Genomic DNA, 20,959 nt, shown 5'->3' on the forward strand with positions numbered 1-20,959 from the left:
CAGCGTGTAAGACTTTCTTTTTTTGGTTCCGGATATGAAGCTTTTCCACGTTGACCAAATTAATGAAAACACATGAGAAGACACAGTGTTTAGTATTTTATTGTTGTGAAGACATTTTTTATTTTAAAGCCTTGTTGTAACATGTATTTGAATCTGATAACATAGAATTGTAAAATGCCCCCTGGTGCAAAATCATATATACACTGTAATAGCTGTAAATTGTATAATATTGTGGGTACCTTAGTACATAAGATTACACAGTTTTACACATAGTATTCGCACAGTGCCAGTCAAAACTTTTGAATGGTACTGTATATTGCACATTATTTAATGTTGTGCAGTAATTGCACAGTATTTGATTTGATACGAGTCATTATTATTTGGCACTGTATAAAACATATATAGTAGCATGATAATAAAAGGATAAACACAATAAAGTGCAAGCACTTATTTACCATTGTGGTGCTTGAGAATGGGGATATATGATCAAAACAAGAATAAAAAAATAAACAGTGGCAACAATGTAATAATCAGTAACAAAAAATGGAATAAGCACTGGCTAAAATTTAATAAACATTGACAAAAAATTGAATAACCGGGGACAAAAGTGTAATACACAGTGACAACATCAGAATAGGCAGTGGCAAAATAATAATAATAATAATAATAATAATAATAATGATAATAATAATAATAATAATAATAATAATAATAATAAACAGTGAAAACAATGGAATAAGGAGTGGTAAAAATTTAATAAACATTGACAAATATATATATATATATATATATATATATATATATATATATATATATATATATATATATATATATATATATATATATATATATATATATATATATATATATATATATGTGAATAACCGGGGACAAAACCGTAATACCGTAATACACAGTGACAACATCGGATTAGGTTATAATAATAAATTATAATAATAATTATTATTATATTATAATTATAATTATAATAATAAAATATAATAATTAATAAATTATAATAATAAAAAATGTAATAAACAGTGGCAACAATGGAATAAGCAGTGCTAAAAATGAAATGAACAGTAGCAGTGGCAAAAAAAATGTAATAAATTGTAATAAATTGACAAAAATAGAATAAACAGTGACAAAAATTCAATTGAGTGGCAAAAAATGGAATAAACAGTGACAAAAAACGGAATAAACAATGGGAAAATGGAATAAACAGTGACAACAATGGAACGAACAGTGACAAAAAGTAAATCAAAGCTATTAAATAATGATGACAAACGCAATAAAAACCACAAATTTTTCGATTAATTTTTTTAAAGAACATTGTTGCTGTTCGTTTACAGAATTTTTCAGTTTTGTTTTATTATTATTATTGTAATTTATTATTTTGATCAAACTTTGTTTTAAGCCTAAAAATCGATAAATATATTTATGTATTTTGTGCAGGTGGTTCTGTTTTACTGACGGACAAGTCGTCGTGTCTGAGTGACGTATTTCCTCAAAGTCGGCTACGTGAGGAACTACAGCAAAAGGACCCGAGCCTCAAATAAAACATCAGTTTCTCTTCGTCTGTGTAACAGTTTCACTCTGCCAAGTCACTACTGGAATACGTAACCCGAAAAAGATAAAATGGTAAGGTGAAAGTCCGTCGCCTCTGTATTATTCGACTTTTATTGGGCAGTTTACCTCGTTAGCGTTAGCATTAGCTCACATGTGGCTTTACTTTAGCTGTTTAGTCTCGTTTTAAACTTGTGCACATCCGGTTCATAGTGAAATCAACCCACTCTAGTAACACAATATTTCAATTCTGATATGTTCATGTATTAAATTATTTATACACACTAGTGGCATAATACTCGGTTCTTACTCAAGTTTTGTTAGTGAGATGATGTTTTAAGGTCAGAAGCAGGGAGCACTGCCCAGTTCTGGCAGTTCCCTAACTTTAAGCTAGTCATTTTTAATTATTAAAGAAAAAACATAGATAGCTGGAGTGGGGTGACTTCACTCGCTCTTCACTGTCCTTCTGGTTGATGGATAATACAACCCCTGGCAAAAATTATGGAATCACTGGCCTGGGAGGATGTTCATTCAGTTGTTTAATTTTGTAGAAAAAAAGCAGATCACAGACATGACACAAAACTAAAGTCATTTCAAATGGCAACTTTCTGGCTTTAAGAAACACTATAAGAAATGAAGAAAAAAAATTGTGGCAGTCAGTAACGGTTACTTTTTTAGACCAAGCAGAGGGAAAAAAATATGGACTCACTCAATTCTGAGGAATAAATTATGGAATCACCCTGTAAATTTTCATCCCCAAAACTAACCCTTGCATCAAATCTGATCTGCTCGTTAGTCTGCATCTAAAAAGGAGTGATCACACCTTGGAGAGCTGTTGCACCAAGTGGACTGACATGAATCATGGCTCCAACACGAGAGCTGTCAATTGAAACAAAGGAGATGATTATCAAACTCTTAAAAGAGGGTAAATCATCACGCAATGTTGCAAAAGATGTTGGTTGTTCAGTCAGCTGTGTCTAAACTCTGGACCAAATACAAACAACATGGGAAGGTTGTTAAAGGCAAACATACTGGTAGACCAAGGAAGACATCAAAGTGTCAAGACAGAAAACTTAAAGCAATATGTCTCAAAAATGCACAACAAAACAAATGAGGAATGAATGGGAGGAAACTGGAGTCAACGTCTGTGACCGAACTGTAAGAAACCGCCTAAAGGAAATGGGATTTACATACAGAAAAGCTAAACAAAAGCCATCATTAACACCTAAACAGAAAAAAACAAGGTTACAATGGGCTAAGAAAAAGCAATCGTGGACTGTGGATGACTGGATGAAAGTCATATTCAGTGATGAATCTCGAATCTGCATTGGGCAAGGTGATGATGCTGGAACTTTTGTTTGGTGCCATTCCAATGAGATTTATAAAGATGACTGCCTGAAGAGAACATGTAAATTTCCAAAGTCATTGATGATATGGGGCTGCATGTCAGGTAAAGGCACTGGGGAGATGGCTGTCATTACATCATCAATAAATGCACAAGTTTACATTGATATTTTGGACACTTTTCTTATTAAGTCCATGCCTCAGAGACTGCAAGCTGTTATAAAAGCCAGAGGTGGTGTTATAGTGTTTCTTAAAGCCAAAAAGTTGCCATTTGAAATGACTTTAGTTTTGTGTCATGTCTGTGATCTGCTTTTTTTCAAACTACTTTTACAAAATTAAACAACTGAATGAACATCCTCCGAGGCTGGTGATTCCATCATTTTTGCCAGGGGTTGTACATAATGTTGGTGAGCTGCTCATTGCGTAGAAAATCAACAAGTGGTTCCCAGTTTATATTCTCACATTTGCTTGATTTTCACATATTTTGTAGATATAGGCTCAGGTTCATATTGGAAATTATTATTTTTTTCTTTTTGCCCAAATGTATAGATGCCAACAAGGGGGAAAAAATCAGAAGCCCTCCTGACCCCAAATCGCACAGAATAAGGGCATTTTGGAGGCGGAACCCACATTAAGCCAAATTTTATGTTCTAAATAATTTAGGATACCTATTTCTGCTTTAAAATAGTGTAGTCACAGGATACTCTAAACCACGTTTGTTTGTTTTTAGGCAGGGGACTAGGAAACTAGATTTTTGGTTTAAAAGCCCTATTCTTTGAACATCCATAAATTAAAATCTATGTAACCATCTATGTGTTTATTAGGTTTAAAATGGACAATAAGTACAGGTGAAAAAACCCCTGGGAGGGTGGGTGGGGGATATGACCATTTAAAGATTGCAAGAAAATAAGCATCTGTGCCAAAAGAAAAAGTGTCACGTGCCATTTTGGGACCATTCTGGAAGGAAACCTATTTTGAGTATGAACCCACTATTTTTTTTTTATATTGGGCCCATAATCTACAACATAAGTGAAAATGCGGCAGGGGTGGTGGCCAAATGATTAGTGCACTTGGTTTCAGTGTGGAAGGGTCCCAGTTCAAAACCCACCCCTGCCACATTTCTCCATGTAATGTGGAGTTGTGTCAGGAAGGGCATCCAGTGTAAAACTTGTGCCAAATCAACATGCAGATCCAAGAATCTACATCTTGGATCTTGGATCTGACATTTTAATATTAATTTCATTGTGTGACTGAATGAATGGCACTGTTTGGAATGCTCACAGCATCAGCTGAATCATGTGAAACAAAACCAACAATGGCACACAGAGCTAAGTGGCTAAAAATACAGTAATACCAATGAGAATAGAAACAGTACATTTCTACATTAAATACGAGTGAGAAGAACGAAAAAAAGACTCCTGTGTTTCTTCTTCTTTTTAGCCTCAGAACGAGCACATTGAGCTGCACCGCAAGCGGCATGGCTACCGCCTGGACTACCATGAAAAGAAAAGGAAGAAGGAGGGCCGTGAGGCTCACGAGCGGTCCCACAAAGCCCGGAAGATGATTGGACTGAAGGCCAAACTGTACCACAAACAGAGACATGCGGAGAAGATTCAAATGAAGAAGACGTGAGTACAGACGCCATTATCATTGAAAGTTAAACACTTTGTCAGACAAACAAACAATTGTGACTTGTACCTTCGCAGCATCAAAATGCATGAACAGAGGAAGACCAAGCAGAAGAACGATGATAAGACGCCACAGGGTGCCGTGCCGGCCTACCTGTTGGACAGAGAGGGACAGTCTCGAGCCAAGGTTCTGTCCAACATGATCAAGCAGAAGAGGAAAGAGAAGGCTGTGAGTTTCTTTACACTTCTGAGGCTGCTTTCAGTGGCATGAAGATTGTTTTATTCTGACTTTATTGTTGTGACACAGATGTGCGGAAAACACTGACAGGAACATGTTACACCTCATGTCTCATTTCGGTTTCTGTCTGTAGGGTAAATGGGAGGTGCCCCTTCCAAAGGTCAGAGCTCAGGGAGAGACAGAAGTGCTCAAAGTCATCAAAACAGGGAAGAGGCAAAAGAAGGCATGGAAGAGAATGGTCACCAAAGTCTGCTTTGTAGGTGACGGCTTCACCCGTAAACCTCCAAAATATGAGCGTTTCATCAGACCCATGGTAAGATCCCACTACGTTTGCAACATCTTTGGAGTTAATACAACACAGGCAAAAGTGTCTCGTGGTATAAATGACACATTGTCTCCTCTCGTGATTTTAGGGCCTGCGTTTTAAGAAGGCGCACGTCACACACCCAGAGCTGAAGGCCACATTTTGTCTGCCCATCCTTGGTGTGAAGAAGAATCCATCATCACCTCTGTACACATCTTTGGGGGTCATCACCAAGGGAACGGTCATAGAGGTCAATGTCAGCGAGTTGGGTTTGGTCACACAAGGAGGAAGGGTCATCTGGGGTGAGTGCTCAGGTCATCATGAACTGATTGAAGGCATTTACATACACTGGAATAATCGGTTCATTCTCTGTGAGTTTGGTATTATTCTGAAACATTGTTAAACTTGTATTTGCCAGGTTAAGTGATGCTGACGTCATTGAAGTGGGGCATTTTCCTCTTGATTGTTGGACTTTAAAGCTACAATGCAAAATTCATGGCTGTTTATAAGTAGAAATGGAATGTAGTAATCATAAACATGTTTATTAGCATATAATTACTTCTAACAGTGAATTAATGTTTTCATAAGCTGAGCGGGCTCCTTCATGGAGGCTGCCATGTTGGTAAAGTAAACCAAAGTGGACATACCTACTCAATCTTTTACATTTTTCAGCATGACCAGAAGACTGCAGAAAAAAAAGAGGAACCAGTGGTTGCTCCCCTAAACAATGGCTACTGGTTTGCTAGTGCATGTTAACAACTTTGAGAACGCTCAATTTTGTGAAATAGAGGATCATACATATTGCTGATCACAGAAAAAGAACATGAATTCTTGTCACCAAAGAAGCAAAAATGTAAATTGATACATAATGACTGGCAACGTCATAATGCAGTTTGCAACCTCACCACTAGATGACACTGAATCCCACAGACTGTAGCTTTCACAATCAGCTATTAATCATTCACGCTTTCTTTTTCAAACTCATCCTTGCCCTTAGATCTAGTAAACTTTAAGATTATGTACAGGAGAGTGGCTCTAAACTGGTTTTACTTTAGTTTTAAATACATGTGAGCAGATCACCACTTTTTAACCAGTGAACTCATACGAAACCTCGTTTCTGTGCAAATCTGTACAATTCCCATGGATGCTTATTCGCCGTCTTTGGACGGCTTTCCGTCTTGCCATCTAAAAGAACAAGCAAAACATTAATTTTTATTTCCTCAAATCCATACATGTCAACCTATACGGATTGTCCGTAAATTATACAGATTTTTCCGAGTTTCAGAGTCATATGGACGTACAAATAAAGTCTTACGGATATTCAGGGTTTGGTCTGCAGCAGCTCTGTAATCAACCGTTTCTGCAGCGCGACTCCACTTTGATGCGTGAACCATTGAAGCAATGCTTCGAACCACTGGCTCGTGGTTCTTTGAATCGCTGCTCTTCAGAAGCGGTAAGTCTGCTTCTTAAGTCCTCTCAAAGCCATTAAAATATCGTGAGTCGCTTTTGTGTGGATTAAAGTCACTAACTGGGACTCTTGTCATGTTGTAGTTAACGAGAATCGTCCTCCGTTCCGTTGACACAAAATTGCTGCTTTAAATAAAATGACACCTCTTTCCAAACGCTGTAATACAGAAAATAAACTACAGTCGACTAAAACTTTTTTTTTCTTCCCAAAATGAGATGTCCTGTGTTCTTTATGAATTAAACTGATGCTGACATGCAGCACAGCCAGCTGTAAGAGCTCAGTTCAGATATATGGAAAGACATTCATGTCAAAATGTCTGAAAGGAAATGCTTTTGACAAAAACTACAGATTGTTTATTTCTGTTCATGTCCAGAGATCAAGGATCCACCATGTAGAGTTTATTATGTCCAAAGTTTAAGGATCCAGTGACAAATTTCATATTTATTTACTTTAAGACTCAATAAAATGTTGTTCGATACAATTTCAATTTAATCGGCTTATAAAGCGCCAAATCACAACAAAAGCCACCTCAAGGCACCTCACAGAACAGTTCAACATAAAAAATTAAAATAAATAAAAATTACCAAAATTTAAAATGCATAATTAAAAACAGAAGTAAAAGAATAAAACAGATAAAAAATAAAAACTTTTCATAAGAAAGAGAATAAAAATAGGCTTTAAGGCTTGACGCGAATAGTTGCTGTCTTTTAATTTACCAAGACTTTGGATTGCTGTCTTTTTTTTTTTTTTCCCTCATCCTAAGCATCCATGAATTCCACTACACTTAACACAGCTCCAGTATTAAAAGTTGCTGGTTTGCACAGTAAATGCACTGAAGACATGTGAATGTTTTAGCTGAAGAAAGCCGGAAATAGTTCAGTCCTCTTGTTCAATCATTAGCCTCTGTCTGAAATTTCCTAAATGTCAACATTGCATTGCTGTTTGCTTTGAATGTGTTGGAAGTCAACTGTTTTTCTGTTCCAGGTAAATACGCCCAGGTGACAAATAACCCGGAGAACGACGGCTGCATTAATGCAGTTCTGCTTGTATGAGACTGTTGACTTTTATATAGACTTTGCAGAATAACTGATTTACACGATCGCCCCACATGATAAAGAAAACAGAGGTGCAAAAAGCCGGAAGGAGAAACGTCACAGAGGATGAACTTTAACACATCAGCATTTGTAACAGATGTGCCCACGGGAAGAGAAGCAAACTGAGTGTTTTAATGTGTCAGATTTGATTTAAATAAACCAAATGTGTCACATTATGATGAATCTTTATGATGTTGAAGATCACAACAGTACAAGAATTCACCTTGTACAACTTTAGATTTAAAGTTGGTTGTCTGTGCTTTATTCACCTTTGACAGTTGTATTTTATGAGGAAAAATTCAGTTTACTGAAAAGGAAATTTCTGATGACAATTGTGTGGAATTTACCAGCTCGTACTCAGCTCTGAGTACACAAAGCATCTGAGTGGTAGAACAGGGAAACTACAACTAGAAAGCACTGCAGCTGTCGCAACATGCAACCTGCAGGGGAAGTGCAGGTCGCACATTATCTATAGATAAGCAGATAATTAATAGCTTGCAAAGAATAAGTAGACAACTGTAAGTAGATTTTTGCCTGTCAAACCATCTTATATTCATCAAAACTTCTCAAAGAAGCAGTTGAGACCTTGCACCATATTTGAGTGGTTTGTCGCCATCTAGTGGGCAATGTGAGCATATCAGGGCTTCTGTTACATTTCCTACTTGAAACCCAAAATTCAGCAAAGCAGGCATTTCTAAATGTCAGGGGTTTTTTTTTGTTTTTGGCAAGCTGCTTTAACCTGCCAGTACTGATGCATAAAATTTAAAATTTTGAGGGTTTACAGATGTTGAGTTCTAGGATACAGAAGGTTTTGCCGTATGGAAGGAAGGACAATAACTTGTCTTGACAAGCAAAGCTTAGTTGTGAACAATTAGTAACTGTCAAGTTAGAAAAAGATGTGTAGCCTCATTGGTGTCAAAAACTACAAAGTACCTGTGGAATAAACAGCAGCTTTTGACCTCATTTTAATAAAACAAGCACCTCAATGTGCACATGTTCCTACAAGGCATAAATCAGATTCCCTCCTGCAATTTTATATGAAAATTTCATGGATATACTTTGTATTAATAGAGACAGCAGTCTGCTGGCATCACAGAAGTACAAAGGATTCTGGGACAACTGCAATGATACTTAGTGTCTTAATTGAAATGTTTTATGCTAGTTGTGTTGAGCTTTTTAAAGCTTATGCTCATAAGTGATTCTGACATCTAACTTAAGCAAAATGACACCATAAGTGAACGGTCATAACAAATGGTCAAGTGCAAACATTGGTGGAGAGGTCAGTCATTGCATTTTTTTTTTTTTTTGTCTTATTGCTGTACTCAAAGTCAATCTCTGTTTCACAAAAGTTGGTTTTCTTCTTGCTATGGTTAGGAACACAAGCAGCAAACCTATGTTTTCTTGCCATATAAGGTTAAATGAGGGCATTTCTGAATTTCTCAAATGACAAGAGGTGTGCATGAGCGTACCCATAGAACGTGTACAACAAGCGTGTCTTTGATAAATATTTTTGGGGTAATGATTCACATTCTAAATTGGTTAGACAGCAGCACCAGAACCTTTTTGACACAAAGTTTGATAAATGGGGATCCAGGTCCCAAAGTAAGTATGAGTTCCTACTCAAGAGCTGTAAGAATACTCTGGGCTGGTTTTCCTCACAAACTACACTCAGTAAATTAAGATTTATGGGTTTTAATCACTGTCCTTAAAAAGTAAACAAAAAAAAAAAATCCCTGTCAGTCATCCATCAATAGCTGTCAATAAGAAACTGTGGTTTTCATGTCTGTTTAAACCATTTCCCCACACAAATCTAAACAATGTTGAAACAAATATTTCTGAGTGCCAAATTTTTTTACATTTAAGACAGTTCAACACACACACACGTCAGTTGAAAAACATCTTGGCTCCATTCCGGCTCATCTTTCAAAGCAAATTTCTGTGATATTCCAACAGTAGCTATGATGTGCAATTAAAAATTTGAAAACTAATTCAGATTTTCCAATTTTGAAAACAAACAAAAAAGACTTCGTCACACCACCATAATCAATCCCTGACTGCAGCTGACACTACTTGCACAGGTGAAAAGCAAATTTTTAAGAATCTCCACAAAATTGGCTGAACTTTAATGCTGCATTCACACAGACGGTCTTTCTACAGTTACACTAGTCATTATATTGGACTTGCTGTCATTTACAGCAGCATACAGGCAAATGACGTGGCGTGGCTATTTTGAGATATGTAATATGCTTAATTGAGTGTGTTACAGTTTTGTACAATGTTATACTAAAATAAGAAACATACTCAGATCGTTGCTTTAAAACTCAAAATTTGATATTTTAAAGCTGAATTTCTCTCCAACATGTCCTTATAACTGTTTGCCTGATTTAAAGATTAGGTGTCATTTTTGTTTTTTTTTTCCATTTTCCTGCAGACAAAAAGTGACATTTTGAACTGACAGCAGGTACAGTCACCACACACCACAAAGATGTGAATGCAGCTTTAGTATTTTAGCCAAATTCAGTAATTCAAAGCCATTTTTACGACAAAGTATGTGGCATTTCAGTGGCAGGGGGGTAGATGCAATGTGCATACATGTTTTTTCTTTATCTTTCTGTATTTAAATGCGACAGCTGTGTTGCTCTAATGTGCACATATTGTGTATTGTGCACTTCCAACAAAAAAAAAAAGTTAAAAAGTAAACACTAAGTAATGCTGCAGAGCTAAAAATTCTGGGAATAGCATTAAGGCAGATTTACCCACCCGTCTTGTCAATATCAGATTTTATAAAACATGAAGCTACTACAACAGTGATGTGCTGTAGTTCCCCCAAAAGGACGAGGCTGTGTTCCAGTGATGGACGCCACGCAGAAAAACGTCTCAGAGTTCAGTCAGGTGCCCTTCCTCTGTCTCTATCTGTAGTAAGTGCCCACACAGTGCAATCCAACACACCGCCTTCTCACAGGTAGTAGTCCAACTTGCTCGCTATTGTCTTACAGCCTTTGACGGCGTAAACTCTGTCCAATTTGGGGAAGTAGACTAAATCTGTGGCCACTTGGTGTGCTATGTCCAGATTCGGCTGCAAACGTTTCTCCTTCATCTCAGCCAAGACACACTGGATGATGTGTTTGTGCTCCAGGGGTAGGAATGGGACAAAGTAGTCCACCAGGTGCTTGTCAATCAAGCTAGTGTGCCATAAGCCACCTACGGGAAAAAATTGAGATGCATTAAGAGAAAGAAAATAAAGTTTAAAAAGTTAAAAAAAATAAAGTGTGCATGTGCGTGTACAATAATGTCGCTAGCAGCGGCCTACTTAAGATGCTGCTGTTCAAGGACACCACCAAGCAGATCGAATCACAATGTTTTATAACCCCCCAGATAATAATTTGCCTTCAGCAACACAGCTGTGTGGTGTGAAACAGGTGTTATCGTTATTGTTATAGAGATGCCGTTTCAAAGACATCAACAGCTTGCATAATCTGACACCTTCAACTGGTAACTCAAATTGATGTTGGACTGAAGGATATCAGCACTGCAGTGCTCATGCACTGAAATGATTGATTTTCAAATTAATGGATGCTTGGATTTATTTTTCATCATTTAAGTGTTATTTTTCCAAAATGTCTGGAGCAGGTGGCAGACATCTTTTGGATAGACAAGCAAAACAAAACTTGTTTTTTTGATTTATCAGTGCATCAAAGTTCACCAGATGTGAAAGGGTTTGTCCTTAGGGCCCCCTTTCACACATAACGCATGCCATTCGAGCCGCCTCAAATGCCTCGTACACCTGTCGCTACAACTATTCGTGCACACAAGCAGCCGAAAAAAGTGAATGCCCTGCACGCACTCATTGTATCCCCCTCTCGGCAGGTCTCAGACAAATTCCAGGTGTAACACATGAACATCTAACACCACTCAGTGCACACTTAAGAAAGGCAGGGCTAGTCGCGCTCCTGGTACAACAGTAGAGAGCAGGCGACCACATTCGACCCGTCTGTGAAAACTGTCAAAATGCAACACGAGTGTGACGTCACCTAGCAACACACATGGGTGTAACTGCTGTTCTTTTATTTTGGCGAGTTCCAGGAAGACAGTATTTACTGTTTTTACGTTACGTTAAATAGAAGTGGATGGACTCAGTCATTCATTCATTAATCTGTTTACTCACTGCATTTTGGAGGGAGTGCACGTTGGGTTTTCTAAAGTCTCTGTAAACGTTCATTAACAACTGACTCACTGTTCTTGTCATTGAACACCGACACAGACAACGAGTCTTCCAGGTCTTTGAGTCCGATTTCTTCTCGATTGTGTCCCAATTTCCAGAACTCTAAAGCCGTCTTTATGATGCCGTCCCCTCCGGCATTGCTGTGAGAAAAATGAGCAACAGGAAAGTTCTTAAGGTTTACATCTCATGAACATCTGTTACCACTTTATTCACATTAACAAAACACACACATACACACGCAAAAACACAACCTTTTATTTATTGATTTCGGGATTCTCTTGGGTTGATGATGAAGTGTCTCAGACTAATTATAGGTGATGGCTCCACCCATCACTGTTAACTGTCCAGTGAGATTGTCTGAAATCTTTTTGTTAGTGTTAACAGCACTGATATGTGTTTAGTCTACAAATTTAAAAACTGAATTGTATATTCTGTACATTTTCAATACACACAGGCTGACAGTTTTATTAAGCCTACATTCAAGAACATGAAAGAACAGCAGAACATCCCTGTGTGGATAATTTCATACAGCCTGTTTCACAAAAACCTCAATGAGTGGGTGAGTATTTATTCACAAGCAGCAGCCAGCTGGATTTGCCTTCACCCTTCCAGGCAAATCCTGGCTTCTGCAGAAACCCACTCAACCTGTTACATGTGGCAATCTAAGTGAGAGCTATAATACAATTACAATTTCCACGATGATAAGTTATTTCAGCACATTTGGACATTTAAATAAATTTTCAGGTTCTTTCCATAACTGGAAAACTACTTTCTCAATTTCCAGGTTTTTTTTTTTCCAGAACTTGTAGGAACCATGTGCAGGTAATAACTGCCGACTGTACATGTGAGTACTTGCAATTACAAATGTGACATACAGTCCTATATTTTTATTATTTCTTCTCTGTCTTTACTCCTTTATGGACAGCTTGCATGTGTGTGTTTTTTAAACATTTCTGAAATTCTGAGAGAACCCTGCCCTGTTGCAACTTCTATGTAATGTAGAGTATTACCTGCAATGCACAACTTGCAGTTATCAATATTATTTATAAGCCAAGTAACTGCAGACTTTGCTGCATGCATGAGAGGGTCAATGTTTAAATATATATATATATATATATATATATATATATATATATATATATATATATATATATATTTCTGAAGCTTTAACTTCACTTACTGGAATCAGTTTATGAATACAGAAATAAACAGTCAGCATATTAAATTTGCTAAAAGGCCTTAGAAATGAAGAAAAAAAATTCTGTGTATATGCGTTTCAAAATTGACTTTAACTAAAAGCTACTACTTCTTTAACCCTGGTGTTTTTACTTACTGTGGGCTAATTTTTCACTGTACCTGCAAGTTTTGTACCTCTATGGAAACGGCAAAATCATGTTATACCAAGTAGGGAAAACTCAAAAACACCTTTTGTGCAGCGTAACAGTTATGTCATAAATCACTAGAGCATCATCTCTAATAATTTTACAAAAACACGGGAAAAAGATCATCTATCTGTATATGCAACGTGTCTCTTTTCTCTGCTTCAGACTGCAAATTTTTGAAATTTTTGTCACTCGACTGTCTCAGATGAACCATTTAAAGCTCCAGTTGTACTGTGGAGAGCAGAACTTTTGGTTTTCAACACGATCTACTAAGAGCAAACGGTTTACGTTTAGTGAATTTTTCAATGAGACAGAAAAAAGTGATTCTGCTGAAATTTCACTATTTTAATTTTAGGATCAGTTGTTTTTCCTGACATGTTTTCAGTGCACAGATGAGTTGTTCAAGTGCCATCAGACATTTGAAAAGATAATTTCTATTTTTACAGATTATGATATAATAAACTGTTAATTTGGGTGATTTATTAAAAAAAAAAAACCCACATGCCAACAAGAAGAACTTTGTTCCCTAGATCAGTGCACTTCTATTCACCAACAAACAAAACAATTCATCACATTGAACCAATTCGTACTAGGCTATCACCTGAGGAAGATGAACATTGCTTTTCGGTAAGAAACTCCATCCAGCTTGTCATAATAATCCAGGTACGGCTTTATGCTGTCAATCAAGCCCGGGTGCATTTTGTCCATCTCATCAAAGATAAACATTGAATGTGCACAGTTGGTGACATTCCCTTTGACCCACTGCTGTAGCTGAGACTGAGGAGAAATAGTGAACGTCAAAGAAAACATCACAGTGCCTGAACGACGAGTAAAAGGATTTTTAATGCATACCTTGTAGGTTTCGATTTCACCTTTATGCGGGAAGTGAAGTTCTGATGTGAAAACGTGGACGAAGCTGCTGTTCATGCCCTCCCTGAAAATGTTTTCAGCAATCAGCTTACTCACAAAGTTTTTCCCTGTGCCCGTCCATCCGTGCAGAGAGAGCACCAGGGGCTTCTTCGGGTTGCTATTACTCATAAAGCCATTCACAGCTTTCAGGATTATGCGTGATGCGATGTGCTGGCCAAACAGTTTGCGCTCCAAATCAACCTTGAGACCTGGTGAAAACAAAGCCAAGATTCTAACTGAATGCACATATGAAGAAATTAAAAGAGTCTAACAGCCTAATAGTACAGCTGGCGCAAAGCCCAGCACAAGTATCAATGCTGCCTTCCACCTGACGCAGATGTCATTTTACACCCTGTGCTCACATTCTCCAAATAAAGTGTGTGTCGGTCGAAAAATGTGTGGTCAAGTGCATGGCTGATGCGTTCACAGCTGTCACCAGAAAACATCTGCACCTTAGAACACCAAATACAAGTCTGAAGGCCAGCACTACTTAGTACTGTACAAAGAGTGCAACAGTCATTCACATACACTCTGCCTGCACATATCATTGCCGTTCACATGCAACTGTGTAATACTGTGTAATTGTCACCGTCACAGTTTCATTTAGTGGATTGGCAAAATGCAGATCAAGTATTTTGTCTATGGACACAGACAGGGAGCATGACCAGGTAGCAAACTCTTCATATCAGTAGTCCAAATCCAATCCCTTTGAGTTACCTGCTCTGCACAACAACAGTGCTACAGCTTGGAGTACAGTAGTTCCCACTGCAGTGCTTTAATCTTTCAGAAGCATTTAGATTGACATTTTACAACCCATACAATACATTCTGTTACCATAGAAAGTAGCCATTTCTCAAAAATCATACCATGATGTAAGTTTTAGGCCATACCACCCAGCCCTATGGGCCACTACAACCCCTGGCAATAATTATGGAATCACCAGCCTCGGAGGATGTTCATTCAGTTGTTTAATTTTGTAGAAAAAAAGCAGATCACAGACATGACACAAAACTAAAGTCATTTCAAATGGCAACTTTCTGGCTTTAAGAAACACTATAAGAAATCAGGAAAAATAACTGTGGCAGTCAGTAACGGTTACTTTTTTAGACCAAGCAGAGGGAAAAAAAAATGTAATCACTCAATTCTGAGGAAAAAATTATGGAATCACCCTGCAAATTTTCATCCCCAAAACTAACACCTGCATCAAATCAGATCTGCTCGTTAGTCTGCATCTAAAAAGGAGTGATCACACCTTGGACAGCTGTTGCACCAAGTGAACTGACATGAATCATGGCTCCAACACGAGAGATGTCAACTGAAACAAAGGAGAGGATTATCAAACTCTTAAAAGAGGGTAAATCATCATGCAATGTTGCAAAAGATGTTGGTTCACAGTCAGCTGTGTCTAAACTCTGGACCAAATACAAACAACATGGGAAGGTTGTTAAAGGCAAACATACTGGTAGACCTAGGAAGACATCAAAGCGTCAAGACAGAAAACTTAAAGCAATATGTCTCAAAAATCGAAAATGCACAACAAAACAACTGAGGAACGAATGGGAGGAAACTGGAGTCAACGTCTGTGACCGAACTGTAAGAAACCGCCTAAAGGAAATGGTATTTACATACAGAAAATCTAAACAAAAGCCATCATTAACGCATAAACAGAAAAAAACAAGGTTACAATGGGCTAAGGAAAAGCAATCGTGGACTGTGGATGACTGGATGAAAGTCATATTCAGTGATGAATCTCGAATCTGCATTGGGCAAGGTGATGATGCTGGAACTTTTGTTTGGTGCTGTTCCAATGAGATTTATAAAGATGACTGCCTGAAGAGAACATGTAAATTTCCACAGTCATTGATGATATGGGGCTGCATGTCAGGTAAAGGCACTGGGGAGATGGCTGTCATTACATCATCAATAAATGCACAAGTTTACGTTGATATTTTGGACACTTTTCTTATCCCATCAATTGAAAGGATGTTTGGGGATGATGAAATCATTTTTCAAGATGATAATGCATCTTGCCATAGAGCAAAAACTGTGAAAACATTCCTTGCAAAAAGACACATAGGGTCAATGTCATGGCCTGCAAATAGTCCGGATCTTAATCCAATTGAAAATCTTTGGTGGAAGTTGAAGAAAATGGTCCATGACAAGGCTCCAACCTGCAAAGCTGATCTGGCAACAGCAATCAGAGAAAGTTGGAGCCAGATTGATGAAGAGTACTGTTTGTCACTCATTAAGTCCATGCCTCAGAGACTGCAAGCTGTTATAAAAGCCAGAGGTGGTGCAACAAAATACTAGTGATGTGTTGGAGCGTTCTTTTGTTTTTCATGATTCCATAATTTTTTCCTCAGAATTGAGTGATTCCATATTGTTTTCCCTCTGCTTGGTCTAAAAAAGTAACCGTTACTGACTGCCACAATTTTTTTTCCTGATTTCTTATAGTGTTTCTTAAAGCCAAAAAGTTGCCATTTGAAATGACTTTAGTTTTGTGTCATGTCTGTGATCTGCTTTTTTTCAAACTACTTTAACATGTATAGGCTTACTGAAATTTTGCAAAAGCAAGACCAATAATGTCAAAAGTTTATTGTTAAACAGGACCAGGTGTTTTATGGGTGGGGGTTGTAATAACTTTGAATCATCTACTAACAAAAAGTCAACAATTGCCTACTGGGAGTCAGATTTTTTTTTTTTTTTTTTAACTGCATGCAAGTAGGTCATTAAGTTTTCTGTTGCTAAATCTTGAGCACGGTTAGAACAGCTTTCAGAAGAAGCTGAATATGTAGTATGGGCTTCTGCCATCATGTTTGCATCCACAGCTGAATTCATACCCTTCACTGAATAAATAAATAAATAAAAAAATGCGTGTATAATCAGGTTCACAAATGATCACAGATTTAAGTACATCTAACATATTCCCCAAATTGTCAAACAACTATACTTTGTTTGTAGGTGGTATTTTCAGTTAAATATTGTTAGGAAGTGGCTATTCGCACGGTCACCGTGTCCATAACTCTCATTTGGCTATTCACACAGCAAGACTCTGGTAGTAAAACCTGTAACTGCTTGTATAAACAAACATACTGCATTAAATGAGAGTTATGGACACGGCCGACATTCGAATAGGGTTGGCCTTTTGCCACCAGAGTCTTGCCATGCGAATACTGAAATGGGAGTTATGGACACGGCCGAATAAAAAAAAAAATCATCAAAATCGAAAAATATTAAAGGAGTTGAGACATTTTTAATGCAGTATGTTTGTTTTAGCAGTTACAAGTTTTGCCACCAGTCTTGCCGTGCGAATATACGTACCAGAGTCTTGCCGTGCAAATAGCCAAATGAGAGTTATGGACACGGCCGCCGTGAGAATAGCCACGGCCACACTGTTAATAGACATTTTCTAATTCTTCATGAAAACCACTGAAACCCAACTTCTAAATATAGATCTAAGTTGTGTCAATAATAAATGTAATAAATAATGGTACTTGGAAATTCACTAAGTCAGAGACTGCAGTAAATATGCGGTCCACTGGACAATGCCGAGAGGTGCTATAATACCCCATGCATTAATATAAAAGTTTAAAGTGTTACAAAATTATAAAAAAAAAAAAAAATAGCATTAATGAAGGCATTCTGAAAAAGTTCTACGAAAAAGTATTTTTTGCTTTAAGTGGCACTGATCTGACCATTACCAACAATATGTTGCAAGCAAGAGATGGTAAAATGTGATTTTTTTTTTTAAGTAGCACAAATTGTCAGAACACTGGAACTACAAAAAAATAAAATAAATAGCCTGTAGGTTTCCTTTCAACTTTCTTTAGAAACAGTAAGGGTTTAAGGATTAATCTGTTTGAAATTCATGTTCTGTGGAGCACGAAAAACAAAAGCGGACGCGCAAGATTTCCGGAAGTGCGCAAAGCTGTAGTCCAGAGGAACAACAAAAAAAAAAAAAAACCGACTAACGTCCAGACCTGCTGCTGGGTTTCACTCAGAACAAACGGCCCGTTACAAATCCCTCACCTGTGACGTTGAACTCGATCCAGTTTGGATCACAGCTTTCATGGAAGTAATTATAAATCGTCCGTGTCACAACCGCGCCGATGCCGATAGTTATCGCCGCCGTGAACGGCTCAAACGCGTTTACCAGCACACTCTCCGTTAAAATAACGTGCAACAACACATACATGTACGTCACCTTCATGGTTAAAAACCGTAGCTTTTATGTTTTTTTATGCGGCAAATAAAACATAACAGCAAACAAACAAAAGAAGACCGGACATTAACGCCGAGAAGCGAAACTTCCTAATACGTCATCAAGACGCGACCGGAACAAAGCTATATTTCAATAAATAAAACCGTTAAACAATTTTGTGTAATTTACCTTCGTTTAATGTTGAGATGAGCCCCAACGGGGAAGCGCAAAGAGGTGCTGATGGAAACAAATGTGCATTTTTCAGGTTACCTGTTGCATTGAAAGAAATCCACTCGGGTCGACAACACTCGTGGAAATAGTCGAAGATGTTCTGATAAGTGGCTAAAAAGCCGGTGAGCGCCGCTGCCATGCCAACCGCGATGCTGGTGCTGATCGGCTCGATGGCCTCCGTCAAACCGGAGCAGAATAACATCCACAACAGCAACACGTGCCGCTTCTCAGGCTTCATCTCGCACCCAAGCCGCGATTCATCAACTTCACAGACAGGAAGAGATGGACAAGAATAAATAATAAAATAAACACCGACTGCCGAGATCAACGCCGCCACACAGAAAGCACACAGCGGCCACTAGAGGCGCTGCGGTTATATTTAGAAACGGAAGCATTTCATGACGTCAGAGTCCAAAGGTGAAGAAGGTCAACGTTTTGTTTAATAAAAAAGGGTTTGTTTAATCTGAAACTTATTCTGTCATTGCAATCAGTCTATTAGAAAAAAAAAAAGTATATGTTGTCCAAAATCAGACATGCTGATCTGAATCAAAGCCTCTTTTTAAAAACAGGGTCAAACCATGGGCGCAATTTGGTGGGGGATTAGGGGAGACATGTCCCCCCCACCTTTTCAACCAGGACGGACAGAATATGGTATGTCCCCCCCCCCACCTTCTGACATATATGTGTGTACTTGAAACATGATATGCCAGTTTTATGTGCAAATTATGTCGGAATAGTATCTTTGTTTCTGCAAGTTTGTATTTTTAGCAGCATTGGCTTGTTCACAACACCTGTTTCTTATTTGTCACATTCAGAATTTTCTGGGACTGCATTTGCCCAGATCTGAAACCAAAAATAGTTGCCTCTAGGGACTAGTGTCTACACATAAGTATCAGTGGACCATATGCTAATTTACTAAATTCTGAAAGTTAGAAAAGGAAACGAGAAAAGCTCTCTGGGACCTCAGAAAGCCCATCTGCAATTATTGCTTGATCTCCAAAACCAGTCTATGCAAGCAAAATTATTTTCAGTATGAGTGTTGTCATTAGCGCCACTTCGAAAATTAAATTCATGATGAGTAATTTATCCTAAACTTATGATCTGTTGTTTTTTCAAACTTATGCAAAAACAGATCTTGAGGGAAAAAAATACAGTATGTGATAGTTAATAATTATTAAGAGCCTGTTCTTTCATGTTTATGAATACATTTTATCACATTGCAGTTGTTTTTTTTTTTTAATGAAAACTCTACCTATCATTCTTTTTGAGTTCTACACATGTGGTGATACCTTATTTACACCAGGATGTTAATAAAATCAATGCTGGCTATTCTCAGAATAAAGTTCTTATATCCACAGTTTCAAATTGTATAAGTCAAATGGTGTCCACTTTATGGTCTTCTCAAAACATTAAAATTACTGTTCTGGATGCTCAGAATGCATCTGAGCTTATCTAGAAACTGCTGGCTTCTGGGGGCCTAAAGCGGCCCCCAGACCCCCGGCCTATGGGCTTCAGCCCTGTGGGCTTCACACTTTGTCCCCCCCAATTTCTAGTTCTAAATTGCGCCCTTGGGTCAAACAGTTTTTCTTCCTTGGCTCAACAAGATAATTTATTATTGAGAAAAAAAAAAAAAAAATATATATATATATATATATATATATATATATATATATATATATATATATATATATATATATATATATATATATATATATTTTTTTTTTATTAACTGTTATGGGTTTTATGTATGTATGAATGTATATTTGCCTGTGAATATTTTGTTAGGCCACAATAGAAACAAGCATTATTATTATTTTTCTATTTATTCTTTTTTGTGTTACCCTGTATTTTATATATTTATGTGTTTAGTTGATACATTTTTGTATTATTATATGCATGTTCACATGTTATATAAATTAAAATCAATCAATCAATCAACCCTATTATCCTTGATTATACATCTATCCATAAATGCAGAGTATGGAAAAGGACCCCAATTTACACTGATGTCTGGCTGAATTTGAACAATATATAAGCAGTATTAAGCTTATAGACTCTTCCAAATGTCATAAAACTCTCAATCTCTATAAGGTACTTTTTAAAGAGAATTAATGTTAAAGAATCACTTTAATTTTGTTATTGTACAATTGATTAGATTTTTCTTTTTGTCTCTATTTAAAATGATCAGCGATAACATACATCCAAAGATGCAACTCTTCCAGTCATCTTACAATGACCAGAGTTCTCAGCCAGGAGGTTGTGTCATCAGATGGTTACCAACAATCATTGAGTGTTTCAAAAAGTATACCATATTAACTGTCTCATAACAAATCCTAAAAGGTATAGTTTGGACTATCTCTGGGTGAATGTTG

The 20,959-nt window shown here is 37.3% G+C and overlaps 2 protein-coding genes across 4 annotated transcripts; one reads left to right on the forward strand and one right to left on the reverse strand.

Annotated features, from left to right (window-relative positions):
- The first annotated feature begins 1,481 nt into the window (after nt 1–1,481).
- On the forward strand, nt 1,482–7,640 carry nsa2 (NSA2 ribosome biogenesis homolog (S. cerevisiae)). Its single transcript, XM_034192769.1, has 6 exons — nt 1,482–1,641; nt 4,351–4,538; nt 4,617–4,767; nt 4,910–5,089; nt 5,190–5,382; nt 7,533–7,640. The coding sequence occupies exons 1-6, from the start codon at nt 1,639–1,641 to the stop codon at nt 7,598–7,600; spliced, it is 783 nt and encodes a 260-aa protein (XP_034048660.1). The 5' UTR covers nt 1,482–1,638; the 3' UTR covers nt 7,601–7,640.
- Nucleotides 7,641–9,966: 2,326 nt separating this feature from the next.
- tor1 (torsin family 1) lies at nt 9,967–18,898 on the reverse strand. Of its 3 annotated transcripts, XM_034192765.1 has the most exons (6): nt 18,739–18,898; nt 18,627–18,702; nt 14,099–14,364; nt 13,848–14,023; nt 11,877–12,004; nt 10,599–10,843 (listed from the first exon to the last, which is right to left on the reverse strand). In XM_034192765.1, the coding sequence occupies exons 1-6, from the start codon at nt 18,823–18,825 to the stop codon at nt 10,599–10,601; spliced, it is 978 nt and encodes a 325-aa protein (XP_034048656.1). In that variant the 5' UTR covers nt 18,826–18,898. The 3 variants fall into 3 exon arrangements, with proteins under 3 accessions (XP_034048654.1, XP_034048656.1, XP_034048655.1); XM_034192763.1 differs by having other exon boundaries at nt 9,967–10,843; nt 18,627–18,825; XM_034192764.1 differs by lacking the exons at nt 18,627–18,702; nt 18,739–18,898 and adding an exon at nt 18,185–18,468.
- Between the last annotated feature and the right edge of the window lie 2,061 nt (nt 18,899–20,959).

Source organism: Thalassophryne amazonica, chromosome 17 (genome assembly GCF_902500255.1).
Source record: "Thalassophryne amazonica chromosome 17, fThaAma1.1, whole genome shotgun sequence".
Taxonomy (NCBI): domain Eukaryota; kingdom Metazoa; phylum Chordata; class Actinopteri; order Batrachoidiformes; family Batrachoididae; genus Thalassophryne; species Thalassophryne amazonica.

Coding starts and splice junctions, on each gene's coding strand:
- nsa2 (XM_034192769.1), top strand. Junction 4,539..4,616: donor AAGATTCAAATGAAGAAGAC/GTGAGTACAGAC, acceptor GTACCTTCGCAG/CATCAAAATGCATGAACAGA. Junction 4,768..4,909: donor AGAAGAGGAAAGAGAAGGCT/GTGAGTTTCTTT, acceptor TTCTGTCTGTAG/GGTAAATGGGAGGTGCCCCT.
- tor1 (XM_034192763.1), bottom strand. CDS start 18,825: ATGAAGCCTGAGAAGCGGCACGTGTTGCTGTTGTGGATGTTATTCTGC. Junction 14,365..18,626: donor GATTTCTTTCAATGCAACAG/GTAACCTGAAAA, acceptor TGTTTTCACCAG/GTCTCAAGGTTGATTTGGAG. Junction 12,005..13,847: donor GCAATGTTCATCTTCCTCAG/GTGATAGCCTAG, acceptor TTTTTCTCACAG/CAATGCCGGAGGGGACGGCA.